At 37.8% G+C, this 24,157-nt stretch overlaps 1 protein-coding gene across 24 annotated transcripts in view; it reads left to right on the forward strand.

Annotated features, from left to right (window-relative positions):
* The window catches only part of LOC126278103 (Down syndrome cell adhesion molecule-like protein Dscam2), an 810,453-nt gene that overhangs the window by 560,428 nt on the left and 225,868 nt on the right, over nucleotides 1-24,157 (forward strand). For 16 of the 24 annotated variants that reach the window (XM_049977979.1, XM_049977968.1, XM_049977959.1 and 13 more), the window contains exon 13: nucleotides 100-390. The exons of 7 other annotated variants lie outside the window; for them this stretch is intronic. In XM_049977979.1, the coding sequence (XP_049833936.1) occupies nucleotides 100-390 (291 nt within the window). Of the gene's footprint in view, nucleotides 1-99; nucleotides 391-3,412; nucleotides 3,698-24,157 lie in introns of all 24 variants that reach the window. One more of the 24 variants, XM_049977970.1, reaches the window with a different exon arrangement.

Genomic DNA, 24,157 nt, shown 5'->3' on the forward strand with positions numbered 1-24,157 from the left:
CTTGGAAATCAATTTAGTATTCAGTATTCCACAACCATGGAATTATTTATTTGTCTATGATTTTCACTTAACAAATTAAGGAAGTTATCTTAATTACAGTGAAACCTCAGATTTCACCCTTTACATTTGGAGATGAGACTGCAAATGCAGGTGATGCAGCAGCTGTTCAGTGTAGTGTTATAAAAGGAGATTTACCATTAGAAATAATCTGGATTTTCAATGGAAAAAGAATTTATTCTGGTGATGAAGGTGTTACAGTAAGCAAAAATGGCAAGAGGACAAGTGCATTAACTGTTGATTCAGTTAGAGCTGTGCACAGTGGAGAATATGTCTGTACAGCTAAAAATAAGGCAGGAGAAGACAATTACACTGCTCATCTTTTTGTAAATGGTGCGGTTTTGCAGTAATCATTAGTGTTGTAACAGATACAATCAACTATTTGTTTTCCTGTAATTGCATGTTCGTTAATCTAAAACTGAGTATAAACACTTTGTGAACAGGTGCTATTGTATTTTCAGAGAGAAACTGCCATTAGAAAAACAAATTTTTTAGAACATAAGGAAATATGTGTTTCAGATTTTTCTTTCACTGATACTTGTAATATGGAAAAATGACCTGTAATATGGAAAAATGACCTAACATTGGAGCCCTTAAACATTTTGTCAAGAAATAAGAGGTGGCTGGGATATGACCTTGGGAGATCTCCCTCTATATTGTTTGTGTACAAGTTCAGAGAGCTTCAGCTGCTGTTGCTGGAGGACCACACTGAAGTAGATGCTGAGTAACTACAGTATATTCAAGATATGTTTGACTGTGCAGGTCATGCAGCATTCAGCTCAATGTTGTAGGCTGCAAATTTGTGGCCTCCACAGTATCATCTAATACATATGCAGTAATCATTATAAGACAGTTTGGGACATGTTGTGTCTGAAAGTGCTACTTTAGTCACTCAGCATGTCATTGACAGCATTCACATTCATGCTGGAGACATAGACAGATATGGTTTTATAGGCACAATAGTATATCTGTAACAGGTGGCATCAAACCTTCAACACACCCATTACGTTGCTGTGACAATACTGCGCACAAACCCTTACAGTTCATTTCTGTCATATTGATAAGAGGTGATTGTCCATTGCTTGCTTTATATTTGCACGTAGAATGTATTTTCTGTGGGCATCTGTTCATGTGCCATCTGAATTTGAATTTTGCTCTGCTCATTCTTTTCAGTGTTGGAATTTTTATAACCATAACCACAAAAGATTGTGCTGTATCAAGGGATTGAAAGATGAAAATCTGGACATAATAATCTGAAAAGTTTTTGTATGCCAAAATTAACACATTGCATTGTAACTTCTACTATCATCCATCTTATATATGTAAATAAATGCTGGCTATGTGCTACTTACATAGATGTTTTGCAGGATGTGTATTCAGTAGGACAGGTGACAAATTTATTTGGGGAGTGATCAGATGATTTCTAGGTATTCTAATTCAATTTCTGCATTTTCTTAGTATATAGCAGTTGAGATAATTGTTGGATAAACAATGCCAGATTCAGTGTCTTTGTTTCTTTTTTTATGGAAATAAGCTTTGAAAATCATACTGTTGACAAAACAAATGTGCGTCATGTGGGGGTAACTAAAACTGCCTTCTAAGACTGGCTTTTCTGTAAGGGCTGTCTCATCCGAGACAGGAAATGTCGTCAGTGCCATTGTCAGTAATAGTTTGTTATATAAAATCTGTGAAAATAATGACCTACTTTTGAATAAAATGTCATTTTTTCATACCACTCGGCATGGATTTTGAAAACACTGGGCACGGGAAGTCTGATTCCCCATTAAAAACCATTTATAGAGGCAACTAATCAGATTCAGTGTTTCTTGACATTCATGAAGCTTTTGATCCTGTACTACATCGTTGTCTGCCAAAGAAAATACATGAAGAGCACCTAATAGTATCCTGAATTAGGAATCATCCATAGGCAGCACATAGTAGCTGCATACTTTTCATCTATTGTGTGCAAGTCTTGGTACTTAATGTTCGTTGCAGCCCCAGACTGAGATGGTTAATTATGGGGAGAAACTCTGCAAACATGTACAAATACACATCAGATTTTGATCTGATTTTTCCTGGTGCAAATATTAGCAACTAATTCTAAATGCAACGCTGCGTACTTCATGGATTATAACAATGTAGTAGGTTTTCATTAGACAATGAATGCAATTTCAGCCATGTAAGATTCCTGGAAGTAATGATGAATGGTAACATGAAGTGTATTAATCAAATAGCTTTATATTTGGGTGCAGATACAAGTATATTTAGATTCATTAAATGCATATAAATTCACAGTTTCAGAGATTGCTCATAAAGCATTTGCACAATCTTTGCTGGAATAAAACTCTGTTGTGTGGCATTTTTGATTATTGGATTAATGGAGGATATTGAGTATTATAAAGTAAGGCAGTGCAAATAATCAGCCTTGTGTAACTTGTTGAAGAGTGTCATAGAAACGCATAAAGTATTAACCGGCAGACACACAAAAATAGGCATTTTATATCTCTTTTATGTGCTTATAAAATATCATTTGACCTTAATGTATTGCTCTCATAGAAAGTTTGAAGACAAATTTGACTTGTAACATCTTGCGCACAGATGTTAGTTCACTTTTCATAAGGTACCCTTCTGATTATCACAGTTGTTGCTATTCCATTTTTCTTTGAGATAATGCATTTTAAATTGGATAAGAAAATCCTTTTCCTTTTCACAGGGTGTTTATATTCGATCTCAACAGACTTTATAACAATGATAAGTTCTGTTGTGTATTATGATAAGCATTTAAACACACAACTTTTTATGTAATTGATTAGTCTTTTAGTTGTATGTAGTGCCTCTTCTATTTTGTATATATTCTTGCACTATGATCACAAGAAAATGTGAAACATCACATCAAACTAAAGTAATGCTTAGAAATCATTCTTTTCACCAGTTTTGGCTCACATCCATATTTGAAAGCTTTGTCAGATGTCTCATTTCACATTACACATGCCTCTTTTCACACTAATGTTGATGCTAATTTTTGAATAATATTATTTGAATTATCGGAAATATTAGTATCTCCAGATCAAAAATGATAGAAAATGGATAACTGTGAATGATCGTCACCAGGGCTGCTCACTAGTTATGAAATTAGTGATGCTAGCATAATCACAGTGTCTTAGCAGCATGTAAATAAGCATAGTAGCAGCCCTTTATGGCTTAGAAATGGCATTCTAAATCAGTGTTACTATACTATGTATCTGTTTCTCATGAAGATGCATTTTGAAGGTTCTTTATTATGACTCTTCATGTGATAAGAATCACATTTATCATAACTGCCATGTGTTGTAATTTCTAAAATGCTGGTTTTCAGTACCCCCTTCCATCATACCATTTGAATTTGAAGGGCCTGTGACTTCAGGTGAAACTGCACAACTAACTTGCCATGTTACAAAAGGTGACAGACCACTGCATATTGCCTGGTACTTCCATGGAGAGTCCCTTGCTTCTCATATGGGAATCAGCACAGTAACTGTTGGTGACAGAGCAAATTTTCTCTCTATCCCTTCAGTTGCTCCACAACACAGAGGCATCTATACATGCATTGCCCGTAATGTTGCCGGCACTGCTCGTTATTCTTCAGAACTAAGAGTGAATGGTACACATTCATTCAAATTATGGCATGCTGTTATTTTAATAAGGTTATTTTATTTTACCATGCAATGTTTTATTAAAATCTTTCTGTAAATAGTGAAAAAGTTTAAAAATTTGTACCTACTGTCCGAAATTGAGTTGAATTTAAATAGATAAATAAAGCAAGTTGCATTTTACAATTTCCATCAAATGAATAAGAGCACATCTCCATTTCCAGATATCATAAAGCTCTTACTATCTGAGTATGTCAGAAACTTTATTGTCCTCCTCTTACCCTTTTTTGAAAATATCATCAGCTGACTTTTTTATCTGCTTAAAGCCCATGTACTTTAAAAGATAAGCACTTTGCGTGTGTAAGCGTGACATAAGTACAATTTTAGCTCAAAACTGTATATGCAGGTAAATTTTTACAGTAGAGTAAAAACAGCAACTAGCCATTGTTAATGATGCCTGTATTTTGAACAAACAATGCCACATCAGTTTCAAACCAACCAGTATGAGATCAGATGTCCGTTCACATTTAAAGTCCTGTATATCATTTGCTGTACGTGTGATGCACACTGATTTTCATTGTGGTGAAAGTTTCTTGCAGTGATGGCATCCTTTGGTAAAAAACAATTTAATAAGAAGGACTATTTTATTGTAATTAGACCTTTTTCTTGCAGAACTTTTTGCTTTAGGACACTGTCACCCAAAGAAACTTTTGTAAAATAAAAATCGGCGAGCATCACATGTGAACAACAGGTATATGTGAACTGTTGTCTGATGATCAAATCAAGTGATGATAAAATTACACTCCTGGAAATTGAAATAAGAACACCGTGAATTCATTGCCCCAGGAAGGGGAAACTTTATTGACACATTCCTGGGGTCAGATACATCACATGATCACACTGACAGAACCACAGGCACATAGACACAGGCAACAGAGCATGCACAATGTCGGCACTAGTACAGTGTATATCCACCTTTCGCAGCAATGCAGGCTGCTATTCTCCCATGGAGACGATCGTAGAGATGCTGGATGTAGTCCTGTGGAAGGGCTTGCCATGCCATTTCCACCTGGCGCCTCAGTTGGACCAGCGCTCGTGCTGGACGTGCAGACCACGTGAGACGACGCTTCATCCCGTCCCAAACATGCTCAATGGGGGACAGATCCAGAGATCTTGCTGGCCAGGGTAGTTGACTTACACCTTCTAGAGCACGTTGGGTGGCACGGATAACATGCGGACATGCATTGTCCTGTTGGAACAGCAAGTTCCCTTGCCGGTCTAGGAATGGTAGAACGATGGGTTCGATGACGGTTTGGATGTACCGTGCACTATTCAGTGTCCCCTCGACGATCACCAGAGGTGTACGGCCAGTGTAGGAGATCACTCTCCACACCATGATGCCGGGTGTTGGCCCTGTGTGCCTCGGTCGTATGCAGACCTGATTGTGGCACTCACCTGCACGGTGCCAAACACGCATACGACCATCATTGGCACTAAGGCAGAAGCGACTCTCATCGCTGAAGACGACACGTCTCCATTCGTCCCTCCATTCACGCCTGTCGCAACACCACTGGAGGCGGGCTGCACGATGTTGGGGCATGAGCGGAAGACGGCCTAACGGTGTGCGGGACCGTAGCCCAGCTTCATGGAGACGGTTGCGAATGGTCCTCGCCGATACCCCAGGAGCAACAGTGTCCCTAATTTGCTGGGAAGTGGCGGTGCGGTCCCCTACGGCACTGCGTAGGATCCTACGGTCTTGGCGTGCATCCGTGCGTAGCTGCGGTCCAGTCCCAGGTCGACGGGCACGTGCACCTTCCACCGACCAATGGCGACAACATCGATGTACTGTGGAGACCTCACGCCCCATGTGTTGAGCAATTCGGCGGTACGTCCACCCGGCCTCCCGCATGCCCACTATATGCCCTCGCTCAAAGTCCGTCAACTGCACATACGGTTCACGTCCACGCTGTCGCGGCATGCTACCAGTGTTAAAGACTGCGATGGAGCTCCGTATGACACGGCAAACTGGCTGACACTGACGGCGGCGGTGCACAAATGCTGCGCAGCTAGCGCCATTCGACGGCCAACACCGCAGTTCCTGGTTTGTCCGCTGTGCCGTGCGTGTGATCATTGCTTGTACAGCCCTCTCGCAGTGTCCGGAGCAAGTATGGTGGGTCTGACACACCGGTGTCAATGTGTTCTTTTTTCCATTTCCAGGAGTGTACTTGTTCCAAATAAATAGCATTATTATCAGTGGCTTGGTTGCTGTTTTTAATTTATTATAAATATTAATTTATAGTCTTACATAGCCACAATCTCACCATGTCCAGTTTTGAAAAAAATAATAAAACAATATATTTTTATAAGTGATTTAAAGGAAGTCTGAGTTGAGATGCATCCATATCCAAATGTTTTACTCATTGTGGTGTTAAATCACATTTGTTGGAATACAGTGCTTTGCCACAATTTCACCATGACAAAGAGCTATTGGATAATATTTATGTTCATTATTTCAAAAACCGCTTCTAGCACATGTTTGGAAGAGTTGACAAATGTTTGGAGAAATCCTATTCTTCCTGAAAAGGAATGGATCATAGCTCTTAGATTATGCTTCTATGCACACTCCTCAGGAGATTGAGTTTGGAATCAGAAATAACAATTTTATTAGTAGCTTTAGATTGTTGTTCCAGAAGGATTTGTGAAGTTATGGTTTCAATATGCACTGTCATGGGTAACTGTGTGTAAAGTATCAGATGGTCAGTGTGGTACCTGTACTTATTGAAAGCAAGTCATCTGGCACAGGAAATGACACTCTAGATTAAGAGAGGAATGAGAAGTGTAATTAGTAGAAAGAATGCTCTCAGGATATCAGCCACTTGCTTCTTCTTTCCAATTTGGATTATTTAGAGCCTTTTGTCAGGCTTGGTTGTTCAGAGGTGCAGATGCCCAAGCACAGAGTTCTTCATATGGTATCAACTTTATAGGTGTGCAATGAAGTGTTTCTTACATGGTTCATTTAGGACTTATTTGTCCATCTGATGTAATAACTGGAAAGATAGCTTATGATTTTCTTCTGCCTAGATATAATTTTATTTTTATCACATGGTTTTCAAATTTTTATTAAGTCAGAAATTATTAAATATCCTAACATTCACTGACCACTGTACTGAAAACTTCCTCTAAAGTGCTATTCCTTTGCCATTATTCCAGTGGTCTCTATATATACCTGGCTGGCCTACTCCACTTAAGAGATAAACGTATAATACATTTAAACACCGAGCAAGTGTCATTCACGTTAGCAGATATGACCTTATTGATTCATTGCATCTCTCCCCTTGGTTTATATAGAATGGCTCCCCCCTTCCATTTTCTCTAATTTACAGCTGATCATTAGGTTTTTTAATAATAGATTGAAAATTGAATGACTTGTCTCAGAAGAGCACATTAAATGAGATATACCAGGAAGAATTCCAGATGAAGCCAAGATAGACATTAGACTGTGAAAACAATGGGGAGGGAAAATAACTCTGTTACTTGTTAGCTTTGATTAGCTGTCATCTCTGTTCATGCTTTGTTTTAACTCCATTCTTCAATAATAAATGAGAAATTTTTTTAAAAAAAATCTTGCATTGATGTTTTGTAATTTTTGATTGAGCACAGGAATTATGCCAGACATGTAGGTTTGACAGAAAAATTATACTCTGACAAAAGCTTTCAGCCTAGTGGGTTGTGGATGTGGAAACTGTAGGGGAAGGTGTAGGGTGGGCCTAGGAATGCAGCTGTTCCTCTGTTGGTAACAGCCTTAGATTTTAGTATTCTTATTAACAGAATTACCTTCTTTTTATAGATTAGATGTAGATATTAATTCACTGATTCAGCATAGTCTTTTACTTCTCCAAAGACAAATGTTTCAAAGGCCACAGTGTAAATGACAGTATGCACAGCAGCAAAGGTTTTTTCACTTGCTTCAGTTCAGTGTACTTTACCAACAAACCTTGGTACAGCCATGGAAATCTCCCACGGAGATACATAACATCAGTTAATAGAATAAGGATGGGACAGCTGTTTTTCCCTGCACATCTCTATATGATCAGAGTGACAGACTCTCATGCATGTAGCAAACATCCACAAGATGACAGAGATCTTGATCATATCAGACTGGGTTTTTCCAAATCTATTCCACATCAAATTAATTCTGGGGAAAAGATTCCTGTGCCAGCAAATACACAAATCAAAAAAAGGTTTGCATCACCCCTGTGCCAAGAACTGAAGACAGACGTTGACTGTGGGTATTGTATCACAGACACAGTCCCATTGACTGTTCAGATATGTCACTAAAACTGTTCAAAGATGTAAACAACCAAGCATGAGCAGTGCCTATTAGATGGAGGGAGTCTGACAGACGATCAGTTCCAGTCATTCCACCAGGAAGGAGGTACACGACTTGTGTTGTCTGTAGATCAACCATGCCTAGACGGTCAATATTGTGGTTCGATGGTGTCTGCATTGTTACTTTGTGCCAGGAAGAACTGTCAACAAGGGGAGTGCCCAGGCATCACAGAGTGAACCAAAGTGACGTTGTTCAGGTGTGGAGAAGATACAGAGAGACAGGAACGGTTGATGACATGTCTCCCTCATTCCGCCCAAGGACTACTACTGCAGTGGATGACCACTACCTATGGATTATGGCCTGGAGGAACCCTGACAGCAAGGCCGCCATGTTGCATAATGCTTTTCGTGCAGGCACATGACATCGTGTTATGACTCAAACTGTGCACAATAGGCTGCATGATGCACAACTTCACTCCTGACGTCCATGGCGAGGTCCATCTTTGCAACCACGACACCATGCAGCTGGTACAAATGGGCCCAACACCATGCCAAATGGACTGCTCAGGAATGGCATCACGTTCTATTGGTTTGGAGGCAACCCCGTCAGGCTGAACGCCTTAGACACACTGTCCAGTGAATCCAGCAAAGTGGAGGTTTCCTGCTGTTTTGGGGTTGCATTATGTGGGGCCGATGTATGCTGCTGGTGGTCGTGAAAGGCACTGTAATGGTTGTACATATTGGTGAGGCATTCATCTTCATGGACAACAATTCGCACCCCCAGTGGGGCACATCTTGTGAATGACTTCCTTGAGGATAATGACATTGATCGATGAGAGTGGCCAGCATATTCTCCAGACATCAACCCTGTCGAACATGCCTGGGGTATATTGGAAAGGGCTGTTTATGAACGACGTGTCTCACCAACCACTCTGAGGGATCTACATTGATTCACCATTGAGGAGTGGGACAATTTGGATCAACAGTCCCTTGATGTACTTGTGCCATGACAGATACAGGCAAGTGGACATGCTACTGGGTATAAGAGGTACTGGTGTATACAGCACTCTGGACCACCACCTCTGAAAGTCTCGCTGTATGATGATACAACATGCAGTGTGTGGGTTTCATGAGCAATAAAAAGGGTGGAAATTATGTTGTTCCAGTTTTCTATACAGGTTCCGGAACTCTCAGGTGATGCAAACCTTTTTTTGATGTGAGTGAGAAAAACCTCAATATTAACAATTTAATATTACATTACCTACAAGAAGCAACTATAAATTTCTCAAATTGTACTCACTAAGCGTCTGTAATGGATATATATTTGCTGCAAAAAGCAAATTACAAAAAGACACATTCTGTGAAAAAAATAATAATTATTATTTACATTTCATTACTTAAATAATATCCTATGGATCTGAGAGATAGAAGTTTCTAGGATGTGGAATGAGGTAATAATTTACATTTTATTTAAGCACAAGTCAATATAATTATGAAATTTCTAAAATATTATAACATTACAGTGCTATTCTTAATTTTATTCTGCTCAAATGCATTTATTTTTAGATCCTCTGTGAAGATACTCTTCAGTAGACTGGAATAAGTTATGCAGCAGAAAGTTCATGAAATCACTCTTTAAATATCACTGTTTTTTTCACAAGACATTTAATGTACTGTGGAAAGTTGTTGAATACATGTGTACTCTTGTATCTGACTGCTTTTTGATTTTGAATTCTGCTAGTTCTCTTATATTGGCAGTAAATGAGGCATTTTATTCTTTGCTTCATAATTCATCTATCTTGCAACTGGAAACAATTTCCCATATATTTGATTTATTTATCTTTTATTGACAGTCTCAGTCAGCCAGTTCTCTTTCAGGTGCACAAGGTATAGAGTATTCCCCACAGCCTGTCTCAGTTCCTTAGTTTGTCAAGTACCGTATTATTTAATTATTTTTCCTAATTACAGACCGATAGGGACCATGTGTCAATTTCTGTTCCTTCCTGTTTGCTGTTTTCATCTCCTTCAATATTCTCTCCTCTTTCCCGTGTCTCCTTTTTTTCTATGTCCTTGGACTGCTTCACACTTGTTCTCTTAACACTTCCACCATTCTCTTAACACTACTACCTTGTAATTGTTCTAATTTTACTCTCCTACTGAATGAATTTCCTTCTTCTGCATTTTCTCCATTTATCTTGTTTATTGTTAAATCTTTTTCACTTACAAGCTTCAGCTTGCTGGTAATTTATTTGTGCAGTTCCCATTGTTTCATTTTCGTTTCCTGTATCAAAGTGAGGTGGACATTCACTTCTGTTTACATTTTTTTTTCTGTTTTAATTTATGTTATTATGATGATCAGTTTTGTCATTCAGCAGAATGAGAAAACAAATAACTCACCATATGGAAGGTGACTAGCAAGGCTTAGGAACTTGAATGAGGTACTGACAACAGAAGTTCAGGTTGAAAACTAGCATTACTGTTTGGGTCCTACATACACATGTTACTACATTGTCCTGTGTCAGGTGGCCTGCAGCAACAGGATTTTGTAATTGTCTGTGAAAGAAATGAAGGAAAATTAAGACTTAATGTTCAAGAGCGTATTAATGATGAAAATATGTCAGCTTCACTTTTCTGTGTATATTTGTATTAGCATCTTCTAGTCATTGTATCATCTAGAAATTCTATCTGTGTGAATCTGTTTTTGACCTGTGTTACCTGTATGGATGTGTCTCATGTTTAACTAATATACACCAAAATATTCTTGAGCTCAGAATATCATGAAGCACCCATCTACTGTGCAGTTGTATTGTCCCATGTTTTTTGGTTTGGAGGCTGTGTTGTGGTCTGATGTCCTTCCGCATCCATGATGTAACAGCTTGTTCCCCATTTTTAGAAGTTGACTCAAATAAAACTTACCAAGAATAATTAATCATACTATCAGGCAAATGTAGGAGCTCTGCTTGAGGGATGCTAGCAATATTCATACCAAGCTCTGCTGTAACCCTTCCAGTGTGTGGGAATTGTTTGAAGCCACTTGACCCTTCAACTTGCCCAACACATCAAATTCACATGGAGACATACCAAGCAGCCTTAGGAGATTTCAGTGCTTTTGCTGCATATCTCCATGCTAAGGTTGCATTTGTGCTGTGTGCTGCCATGCTCTTCTTGCTGAATCCTGCTTACATTGATATCTTTGCAGTTTAAGTTATGTTATCAAGAAATAATGAATATTTTTTGAGCCACTTTGTCTTTTCTCATTGGTTCCTGAGGTAGGAATTCAATGATTCTACAGGATTTTGATATGTGTATGTCGGCCATATATTCATTTCATTTGTTTTAGTTCTCGTTCAACCACTGTTTCTAATTTTGTTGTGTATACTAGAGTGAAATATATTCCAGTATTTTCAAACTATTGCAGAAATATGTAATACAGTTTACATGTTATGGAAAGGAAAGTTGCTACTCAAACATATAGCAGAGATGCTGAGTCGCAGATAGGCACAACAAAAAGATTGTTGCAAATATGTCACAAATAAGCTTTCAGCCAACAAGGCCTTTGTCAAACATACAGACACACTCACGCAAACACAACTCACACACACATGACTGCAGTCTCTGGCCGCTGAAGCCAGACATCTTGAACATAAGTGTAGGTCAGCTGCCATAGACTGCAGTTGGTGTGTGAGTTGCATTTGCTTGTGTGTGTGTGTGTGTGTGTGTGTGTGTGTGTGTGTGTGTGTGTGTGTGTGTGTGTGTTTGTGTGCATGTGTGTGTGTGTGTGTGTGTGTATGTGTGTGTGTGTGTGTGTGTGTGTGTGTGTGTGTGTTTGAGTTTGACAAAGGACTTGTTGGCTGGAAACTTATTTTTGATGGTCTTTTTGTTGCGCCTACCTGCGACTCAGTATCTCCGGTATATGGTGAGTAACAACTTTCCTTTTCATAATATAGTTTACATGTTTCTAATTTGTTCTTAATTTAAAATGATAGCTTCATATTTTTGGGATTCAGATAGACTCATTACATTTAAGTCTCTGAAATGCCAATCTCCGTACAAACATAGCAACTGCATAGTTTCTACAAATGAACTGGGATTAATTTTGTTGGAGAAAAGTGTTGTGGGTGAAGATCGTTGTAAAATGTCCATTGTTTTTCACACGCAGCTCTTGAATGACACTTATTTTCTAAATTTTATTCCATCTTCCCTTTAAATTAGTTTTGCCTCACATTATACCATTTTCACTGGATGAAGAGGCAAATACCGGAGAGAGCATACAGTTAAATTGTCACGTGTCAAAAGGAGATAGACCTCTGAAGATAACGTGGAGTTTCCATGGTGAAGATTTGTCATCACATATGGGTATAGTAACAACAAAGGTTGGTGACAGAACTAGTCTTCTGACAATAACATCAGCAATGGCAGCACATTCTGGGAACTACACATGCACAGCCCAAAATTCTGCTGGTTTGGCAAGTTACACAGCTACTGTCCATATCAATGGTACATTTATATCTTCAAGAAGATTACTGTTGAAGAATGTTTGTTGCATGCTGTACTGAAGAAATGGGATGCCCTCAAATAAGTCATGGTAGCATTAAATCATTACTCTTATACAAGACCCTTTATAACTGTATGAAAAGAAATATTTATCTAGAAACCATTGCTGCTTTGGGCTCTATGCTCTAGGTTTTGGAATGCTGAGTATCTATTTGGAATTTGAAATTCAGAATAAAAGTGATTCTGTACAGCTGTTGTGTCATGTTGTTAAGTTCACATTTATGTTTTGTGCAGCATTGCTTCAGATTTTTTTATTTGTTATGTGGATGATACTGGTTGTTGTAGATGATATATCTCAGTGTAGATATAAGAATATTAACATTTGTAGTAGTGGATTGCTTTGTGTTGTTTACTTGTGTCCACTCGTCACCCAGCAGTTGCCATAAACATTCTAAAGAAAGTGTAGAGGACATCTCCAAAACCATTCCATCACACATTGATAAATGAGTGTTAAATAATGTCATCTGCTGCATCTTGACAACAGAGGTTCGATAGTGATGCAGTACAACCGAAGGGATAAAATAGAAAACTGACAGTAAAGTGGGGGGGGGGGGGGGGGGAGGGGGAATTTTGGAATAACTCACTGTGTACTGATCTGTTATCTGATCAACGACGTTTTTATTTACATTGCTATTGCAGAAACTCATACATTTCTCTCAACCATGTATTCTGTCTTTTCATTTAAAAGACAGTAATCAAAACAGTTTAATCCTTTTCGTGTATTTACATATTTTCCTGTAATTAAATTAATTTGAGCACCCTCTGAAAAAAAAGTGACATTACGTTCAATCAGATGATTTCATTTGTAGTACACATCTCTTAGTGTACCTCAAACATAACGACATAGACTCAGGAATATTTTGTATTGTCAAGAAACGGTACTTCATTTACACATCAAACTGTTGTTGACCTTTCTCCAGTATTTGAATGGAAGTCATTTTTGTGAACTCTTCTATGTGACAGTTTGTGTGTGTGTATTAGTGTGACATTGATGTAAATTGAAATTGAGCAAGATGCGTCACTCCATGAGTGTGTGATAGTATTTTTACTATATAAACTGGGTAAATAAAATTGTGAAATAAAATTTACCATAATGGAGTTCACCTGAATTGTTGACTCCATTTCATAAAACCAATGCACTGACAACATATAGAAGATTCTTCACTGATAACCGTCTGTCAAGCTGCAATAAAAAATGTAATCAAAAAATCAAAGTTAATTCGTGGCACCACTAGCGGCACATCTTAAAATTATCAAACTTGAATGTATTACTGGCATAAATTTATTAAAATATATGTACAAACAATGGGAAAACCGAGATGGACTGTAACAATATAATGAAAAGATAGCTGCTACTCACCACATAATGGAGATGCTGGGTCACAGAAAGGCACAATTAGCTTTTTGCCAACAAGGCCTTTGTCATAATTAGACAACATACACACACGAACATACTCTTGCAAATGCACCACACACACACACACACACACACACACACACACACACACACACCACACACGATCACACTCTCTGGCAGCTGAACCCTGTAGTATATGTAGTGCAATAACAACAATATGGAAAGATAGATTGCTACTTGACACATGACATTGAATCGCAGGCAGTCACAATGAAAAAGAATGGTAGAAATGTTTAGCTTTGGACAAAATTCTTTAATAGAAGTAGGAAACTGTCACATTCATACAAGCACAATTCACACACATGGCTACTGTCATATGGTCGCTAACACCTAATTGCAACTAAGTCTGAGGTGAGCAACAGTGTAACTAGGACGGGTAGTGTGGAAGTGAAAGAGGCGTTTGGCAGGAAGGGGGAAGGATAGCAGGGTAGCAGTTGCGGAAGGTGCTAGTGCTGCCTGTGAGAGTGTGCATGGATGAGGCAGGGCAGGATAGGGCTGCTGTATGCAGCAGTGGGTGGCTGGTGGACGGGGGTCAGGGAAGGGAAGGTGGAGGGAATGTGGATAGGAGACAGGAGTGAAGTGGAGAAGGGGGAAGTACTATGTTAGTGTGTCCATGGTATAGAAGGCACATCTGTCTGCAATTCAGTTCCCCCTCTATTTGATAAGCAGCAGTCTATCCTTTGCATATTGTTGTAGAATCCTAGATTTTCCACTGTTTGAGGGACCGATGTCAGTAGCAGTCTGGTCCCCCCCTTCCCCCCTCCCCAAACCAACCAATCATCCACTGTTTGATTATAATGCAATAACAGACATGTCTGTTATGAACTCATGCCTCATGGGATCATAATATATGTTACCCTTTTATGCATTAATGGACAGTTTTAATGTCCCAATTAATTTTTATTATGTTTTCAGTGGGTACTGTAGGCTGTTTTGTTAAGATCCTAAAAAAACTCAATAATCATCATGTGTTTTCACATTTGAGCTCATCTTGTAATAAGATTGCTTCAAAGTAAATGTTTTCTGATATGAGTATAAACTTTATTTGTGAGATGTTTCTAGTTTAATAAGCATGTGGTAGAAATATACATACATACTACCAAAAAATGAGAGGCTCTACTGAAATAAATTAATCATCCAATTCCTGTCATTCTCTTGCTGGTATTTTTACTGTGTGGTATTCAATATGGGTGAAAATGTTGTTTATGTGCTGAAAGTTTGTCAACTTGTCGGCAGTAGGATGTTGTAACAACACTGAAGTATGCGAGTAAGGGTTTACAACCAACAAAAATACTATTCCTATTATATGTTTTTATCGTTTCAGCATTGGAACTCATTAGAAAAGTACATCCACTTAGTTTCAGTAGGATGTAGGAAAGAGATTAGTAGAGTTTCGCTGTGATATGGTTCCAAATGAGATTGTTGTCAAAGACTGCAGCTCTGATATCGGGATATATTTCTCATTGAATATTTTGTGAGAGTTCTGTTCTGACTAGCTTAAATATTTGTATAAAACTAAATATCTGTCTAAAACTAAACCAGAGCAACACTCATCACTCCCCGAAGCAGCACTGATCAGCAGTCATCACGTAAAGAGGCGAGGATATTTGCTACTCACCCATCAAACATCTGCTGTTCACCTGATTGCTACCCTCCTCCTTGTTCTCTCTTGACTGTCAAGCAAATAACTCGAATGGAAAAAAATATCAGTTCACTTATTATTAACTTTTACCATTTCATTATAAGATAATATACATTTTCTCTTATATAATGAATAAAGTCTAAGATTCATTGTGAAAGGTAGAACATTGATTCAGAACATGGCACAAAGAGATAAAAAATGTACCTTTTATCCTTATCAAAGTTTTCTAAACAATTTCTCATTCAGCAACCCGCCAACTATTTTTATGACATTCAATCATCAATAAAAATTTATATTGTGTGCATGTGCATTTCTATGTTTAGTGTTTGTGGGACAATCCTGAACTGTCATTGATAAAATGTTGAGTTGTGCTTCACAACCATATCACACATTGTTTCCCTTTTTTACCGTTCATTTCTTCAGTCTTTGTATCTAAGTGTTTCGTATTATCAGGCTTGGCAAGCTGTACCTACTTGTAAAATTTGTTTGGTTGCACACCACTGACCTCTTTTCTCAAACAAAAATCATAGTGTCCCATACAAATATGATGCTGGTAGCTATGATAGTGTTATCTCTTGACTTTATGTAAAGAATGATGTAGAGTTGCAGTATGCCAAAAGTATTGTTTAAAGATCTTGCAGAAGGGATCACACATAGTGAATCTGAATGATCAGTGATTGAATTCTGGGCTCCCATTTTAGGCACTGTTATGTCATAAGCAGTTTTGTCACTGTTCAAAAGAGTTGTGGCTGCCAATGATTTGTTCGTTCACCATAAATTTACTAAATTTATTTTTGACTTCTGATGTAACTGTGTAATTGTAACATCTGTTAGGTAGTAAGCATTAGGACTTTGGCTTCTGCATTTCATTATACTGTTTGTTCCTTTCTTTAACCTGTCATTACAAAAAAAGAAATAACATAATTTCATGTGCTTTAAGTAACAGTTAACTTCACTCAGTTTTATGTATTACTAATCATAATTGTTCATTTTGACAGTTCGCCCATACATAACACCATTCTCATTTGAAGCAGAAGCATTTTCTGGTGAAAGTGTTCAGCTTTATTGTTACATATCCAAGGGGGACATACCACTGAAAATTTGGTGGAATTTCCATGGAAATGAAGTGTCATCATATTCAGGAATCCACACTTCACGGATTGGTGAAAGAGCTAGCTTACTGACTATAAATTCCATAACAGCCATTCACAGTGGGAATTACACATGCACGGCTGAGAACAGGGCAGGAACAGACAGCTACAGTGCAGCTCTCCTTGTTAATGGTAGAGAAGTAAAAGCAAACTTGCTTGTGTTCAAGCACGAGCTGAAATTTCTGTACAACGTACTAAGTTCAAAATGGCTCCCTTTTCTTTATTTTAGCAATGCTTACTTATGGAAACAGTTACTCTCATCCTTGCATGAAATCTGCGTAGTGAGTTGACTTAAAGGGGTAATTTTGTGTTGCTCTTTTCTTCCTCACTCCTCCAAAAGAAAGCTGTACACTTACTGATTATGAAAAAGTTTGCTTGAATAAGGGTAACTGGTACTCCATAAATATCAATATATTCTTGTTGTCATTCAGATTTGCCAACATAATGCATTGTATGTTGAGTTTGCATATACAGAGATTTTATAGGATAGTCTTTCAAGATAAGGCTATTTAATGATGATAAAACAAAACAAATCACTCTAAATGTCCTTTTTAAAGGACTAAATCGGTTTTTCACTCTCATATTTTTACCTAACTCTGCATAGAGTATTTGATATCTGCTTTAAATCTGAGGAAAGTTAACACTTACTTCCCATAATACAGTACTCAGAAACTATTAAAAAAGTCAAGACAAAATTAGCAGATGTTTACAAGAATTATATTGGCTGTGGTAACAGCAGAAGGAGCGAAGGAAAACAGTGAGTTGTTATAGAATAATTGTGGGAGAAAGGGACCTAGAAGTATGTGCAACAATGGAAATAAAATTGTCCAGTTGTGTCCAGTGAATAATGGAAGACATGTGTAACATACAGGCCAAGCTTATATTTAGAGAATTTTGTAATGGAAAGATGAAGTGAAGTCATCCTAATCCTTATTTTGGAGCATGATATTCTGTGTACATATTTGTTGAAATTTTGAGCACTATGATAGATTTATCAGGCATGAAACAAAGGTTGCTGTTCAATGACAGTTTTGGATCCAAAGTGCAAGTCTATTTGTAGATGTACATAGTGGAGTTAGGCAGTATATGGTCGTTTTCAGTTACACTTCAAAACAGTATAATGAATATATGCAGCTGTATCAATGGAGTTAGAATGAAAAGAAGATGGAGTGAAATTGCCTGGGTGCAATAGGAATAGTGAGAGAGAAATGATGATAGAAGAGTGTTAAATAATAAAAATGATGAATAGTTGTTGGAGTTACTTACAGTTCTGAGACTGTGAGGCATGGCCTTGGGGAAACCTCTCAGCTGAATGAAAGTTATTGAAATGAAATTCTTACCTACACAAAAGATGAAACCTTAGGCTGGAAAATTGCCCCATTTTTGGCATCATTTAGTGAAGGACCAGAAATTCAAGTTTGATACTGGAATTAAATGAAAGAATTCACGATCCTAAGATCAGACAGGTAAAGATATGAGTCATCAGAGCATAAATATGACTGCTTATGACTCTTGACATCTAAAAGCACCCTGATATGGAGCCACTTTATTGCTTCTAATATGTGGCTTTGAAACGAGCAGAAAATATATTAGATATGGCATGCTAATAAGGAAGCTCCTAAACAGCATATTTAAAGGTACTCCAGATTTCTTTATCAATCTGTAGACATACACAGTTAATTGTGGGATTGATTTTTGTCAAAGAGAACCTACTAATCTCAGCTTTTCTCATTCTTCAAACTCAAGCAAAAGAAAATGGCTGTTCTTCAAATGCAGTATCAAAATACAAGTATAGTTGGGGAAATTATAGCCAATTGGAAATTATATTACTATGAGTGATAACTAATGCAAACATATCGTATAGTTAGTGAATCTCCAAGATAGAGCAACATGAACCATTGTGATGTTGCACTGAAAGGAGTCGTGGACTGATGCAACGCGATACAGTGACAGGCGACAGTGATACAGGTATATGGACACTAGGAAATTAGCTACAGGCTAAGGGTGGCACTGACCATAAATGGTGTCAATCTGTGAATGGTGTCCATCTGCTGATGCCATACTCAGCACCAATACATGGTGTTATGCACTCACGTGACAGTTTGGTGTGCACACTGTATCTCATTAGCATGGATCAGCCATGCAGTATAGTTTGCTACAGCTTTGCTGGAGAAAACCTCTCATGTGGTCAACAGTGGTTAACGATGGTGGTGTTCATGCTGCAGCTTTTCATCCCGTGCACACCCAGTCAGATTTAAATGTGAGGAGTGAGCTGAAACCTCTGCTGAACAATATTCTATTACGCACATCCTTGTTCTCCAGGCCAAGCTGTATGATGAGCATTATAAGTCACCAGGCAGTGCTCAGAGTGTGACACCTAGAATTACTGGCACTACAGTAACCTTTGCAATCAAATCACATATACTGTCTCCTGTGGTCTGCCTTGAGGTTTCCAGCCTCGGGAACAGCTTTGTTTGTTGAACATATTCAAACAATTAATGCAAGATATCAGTGCTTGCACATGGTTGTAATCTGCAGCCAACCTTTCCCATACTGTGTTGAATGGATCCTTCCCCATATAATCACATCCACAACTGTGGCCAACTTCTATTTTGGTATGTTCTTGTCGTGTGTGATCTCACCCAGATGTGTTTGTTGTGCTGTATTTCTTCCTTGTGACTCAGATAATGCATGCTGAATACACAGTATGAATTGTTATATCAAGGACCTCTATGGCATGATCAGTTGCAAGCACATTAAGCATTCTAGAATGAAATTTTCACTCTACAGCTGAGTGTGCGCTGGTATGAAACTTCCTGGCAGATTAAAACTGTGTGCCGGACCGAGACTCGAATGCGGGACCTTTGCCTTTCACGGGCAAGTGCTCTACCAACTGAGCTACCCAAGCATGACTCACACCCCGTCCACACAGCTTTACTTCTGCCAGTACCTCATCTCCTACCTTCCAAACTTAACAGAAGCTCTCCTGCGAACCTTGCAGAAATAGCACTCCTGAAAGAAAGGATATTGCAGAGACATGACATAGCCACAGCCTGGGGGATGTTTCTAGAATGAAATATTCACTCAACAGCAGAGGGTGCGCTGATATGAAACTTCCTGGCAGATTAAAACTGTGTGACGGACCGAGAATCGAACTCGGGACCTTTGCCTTTTGCGGGCAAATCCTCTACCAACTGAGCTACCCAAGCACGACTCAAGCTCCGTCCTCACAGCTTCTTCGCAGGAGAGCTTCTGTTAAGTTTGGAAGGTAGTAGACGAGGTACTGGCAGAAGTAAAGCTGTGAGGACGGGGTGTGAGTCATGCTTAGGTAGCTCAGTTGGTAGAGCACTTGGCCGCGAATGGCAAATGTCTCGAGTTCGAGTCTCGGTCCTGCACACAGTTTTAATCTGCCAGGAAGTTTCACATTAAGCATTCTTGCACTGGTATGCCGTATACCCGATTGGTTTCTGAGTTCTGTGTCAATTTGTCCTACACACCCTCACTCAGAATATGATATTTCTTTTGGATGAATGTTTAATTTTACACCTGAAACAGAAAAGTCTGCTTTCCAGACAAAAGAAAAGATTTGTAAAAGTCATCATTAAATTGAGTTTTTTGATACCAAAAATACCTTCATACCTCAAAATAAGAAATCACAGAGTGAAGGAAACATTACAGTATAGGACATAATGTAGGCTAACTATAGAATGAGCAACTGATCCTGAGACACTGGCATTTATCTAAATGAAACACATAAATTAATGACTTGACATTTTTACTTGTGCATTGCTGTTAGGTGAATATTTTGGCATTTTGTATCTCCTTGGATTGATTCCAAAGGAAGAAGCTTGATTGCATTAAACCTCTAATCAAACTGGGTACATAATGTATCTTTCCAGAGAAATTGTTTGTTGGGCAGAAATTGACATTATCAGTTGCTTTGTCTTTGTATTGTGAATATAGTCTTGAAACAATTGCCTGCATTGCAACCAATTTGGAAATACAAGAAACTAAAATTACTAACATGTTTCAGCACCTTGTTGTTTATTTCACTGTCTTTTACCGTAGGGCTTTGAAAGCAATTTATTTTGTTTTAGAATCTATAACTTTTAAATTATATTCTTCAGCTGTCATTTGTAGGAGATATTCAACATTTTGGAGAATCTCTTCATTTTATTTGAGGAAATGGTGTTTAAAACTATGCCTCCAAGGATAAAATCTCTCCTTAGTTCCAACATGTTGTTTGCTAATACAAATGTTTATCCATGGTTTGATGCTGGTATGTTAGCATTTCCTTACTGTGTAACTTCTAGCTGATCATTTTCCAGCTTCCGTCTTGTGCTATCCCAACCTACTGAGAATGATCACAGGTACAGGTTATGTTTTCTGTCTAAGTGTATGCCAAACTAAATCTGTGGGAACATATTAACAAGGTCATAGAAAAACTTGATTTGTGTTCTTGAAACACAGTGTCTCCAGTTGTGTTGTCCCACAGACAAAAATGCTAATTAGTCTTGTATAGTATTAGTCCTTTTGATCTTACACAATAATTATGTGGGGTCAAATGTCAGATGTTTCCAGTACACTTCGTTATGCAAAAGTACTTTGAAATTGTATCAAAAGAAAATACTATTTGGGAAAACTACAATGTTTCACAGAGACAGAATAGCTGGCCAGTACTTACTTTCAACAGGCAAAATTACAGTACTGTGAATAGATATGTTTAAAAGTGGTAAAACTGTTCCTAGCTTCCCTCCTATCATCAGGTAGCCCACTCTCATCCTGGAGTCTAAGTGGCCTGCCCTTCCTTTCTAACCTACATGAATTATTCCTCGTACCTGCCTAAGGAAGGAACTAAAAGTTCCAAGAGCTGCAAATAGGTGCTCACTATTAAAAGTACATTGTAAGAAGTTTATGTGTCTCACCTTCAGAAAACATCTTGCTGAGCCCTCAGCAAATACTTTTCAGTTCTTACTCTCATATAAGAGTACTTCTCTTATTTACTGCTGTTTATCAGTTTTTGGTGAAATAGACAGAACCATGTTTAAACAAAAATCATTTCTTCCTCTGACATTAATGTTTTAGAGTAATCAGATTTTAATTAAGGATAAATATCATTTTCATATAATAAATTGTGTATAAGAGTTAGTCTATTTTTTTATTTATGTTTCCCTTAAAGTATTCCAAAGTTCACAACAGTCTTTCGGTTTAAGAAATAGATGAAAATATTTCCTGTACTACTTTGTACTGCAGAAACTATTGTGCGCTTGCATTCTAAACTTATTCGAACAGTACCATACCACAGAAACAATGTAATTCAAATTTCTTACCATTCAGAAAAATGTATTATGTATTTCCTGAGTGTGCCTTTTCTTCTTGCAATACATCGAGTGTGTGGAGGAAATTGCATTGGACAGCCAAATCATGTGTCCGATCATTTTTTGAAACAATTACTCATGAATGTACAGTGCATGAAGTGATATCGTGAACTGTTCCCATAAAATAATTTCATTTATAATTTTTTGTTGTGCCTTGTATCAGAAACAAGAAGCAAATGTAGTATTATGTACTGACAAGTTGTCATTGTAAGGTAAAACATTCTTTGAAATGCTATTAGGTAAATCATTGTTAAATCATTTTTTCAGTTCCACCTTTAATTGCACCATTTACCTTTCCTGAAAAGGGTGTGTATGCTGGACAGCTTGTTCAGCAACAATGTGTTGTAACTGAAGGAGACATGCCATTAAAAATATCTTGGTTTCTAAATGGGATTGAGGTTTCGAATGTCCCTGGCATATCGGTATTCAAGATGGGCTCACGAACAAACATTATGGCTATAGAGAATGTGGAAGATCACCACAGTGGAAATTACACTTGTACTATTTCAAACAAGTCTGGGAAAGACAGTTACACAGCGCCTTTACTGGTTAACGGTATAGTCAGTTATTTTATGTTTCGAAGTAATCATCGTTTATTGTACATAGGTTGAAACTGTTGTTCATGTAGTGAAATTATATTGTCTATGAGTTCTGCATTTCATCTGCATGGGCAAAATCTTACATATGCTCAGTTTATCTTTTATGTTCTATGCTTAGACTCACTGGCGCATCATGTCACCAGAAACATGCTTTTTCTTTGAGGTATTCCTTAACAACCTCTTCCCTATACACACAACTAGTTCATTGTTTCAGTTTCAGTAAGGACTTTTGAATTGTTAAGGTTCAGCTGCTTCTGTGTTGAGTTTTGAGTACTGCAGAACAGCTGTCTAAATGGTAAAATTCTTGGTTCTCAATAAGTACATTATTTTAGCAAGAATGAAGCCCTATTCAAATATACTTATTTTACTGTGTTAGGAAGGTAATGTGATATATGGAGCTGCAATAAACTGGTGTTGAACGTGTGAGGTTAATGTACATAAAAATTCTCAAAATTATTTGATAAATCATTATTTCTTACTACTCCTCATTTTTGATACCCTAGTACTGATTGTTCGTACACATGAAATAAATGTGTTACAAGTTTTCAAAAGTGTTACATGATCTTACATCAGTGCTGCAGACTTAATTTCATTGCAGAAAAATTGATTTCAGTTCCACCGACAATTTCACCTTTTTCTTTTGGTGAACGTGCTGTCAATTCTGGGCAGCTGGTTCAACAGAACTGTGCAGTAGTTGAAGGAGATGTACCAGTGAAAATTTCTTGGTATTTAAATGGAGCAGACACATCAGAAATTGCAGGAATTAATGTAATTGTGTTGGGTTCTCGAACAAGTATACTGACAATTGAATCAGTAAGAGCATACCACAGTGGAAATTATACATGCACAGTTGCTAATGCTGCTGGGAAAGCTAGCTACACAGCTTTTCTGGCAATAAATGGTATACCAAATATTATATAACCACATAATAAATCCAGTATAACACATGTGTCTGCATGCATGCAACGGCATAGCCCCACTCCTTACTTCTTTTTCTCCTTTACTTAAACACACCATTGTAGAGACTGGATAACAGTGCACTCTCGTTCACATTCCTAAAAGCAGTAGAATGAAACTGAAACATTCCAGAATTCTTTTCCATTCAAAATTTAAAAAAAAAATGCTTCTTTTCAGATTTCAGTGGAGGAGACAAACACTTTTTGAATTTTGCTTATGCTGTTCAGCAGTAGAGTGCATTTAATATTTTCTTTATAATTACATATTTTCACATTTTTGATTTGTATATTGTCAAGATTGGGCAGCTATGCAATTCCTTAATAAGTCCTATAAAATGTGATCATTTTAGAAGTGTGTACATGAAAATGGCTTTGTATTGGTTTCAGTACCTCCTGAACTATTGCCATTTTCATTTGGAGATAAACCATTGAATCCTGGACAGGT

The sequence above is a fragment of the Schistocerca gregaria genome, chromosome 6, assembly GCF_023897955.1.
Source record: "Schistocerca gregaria isolate iqSchGreg1 chromosome 6, iqSchGreg1.2, whole genome shotgun sequence".
In the NCBI taxonomy this organism is placed as follows: Eukaryota; Metazoa; Arthropoda; class Insecta; order Orthoptera; family Acrididae; genus Schistocerca; species Schistocerca gregaria.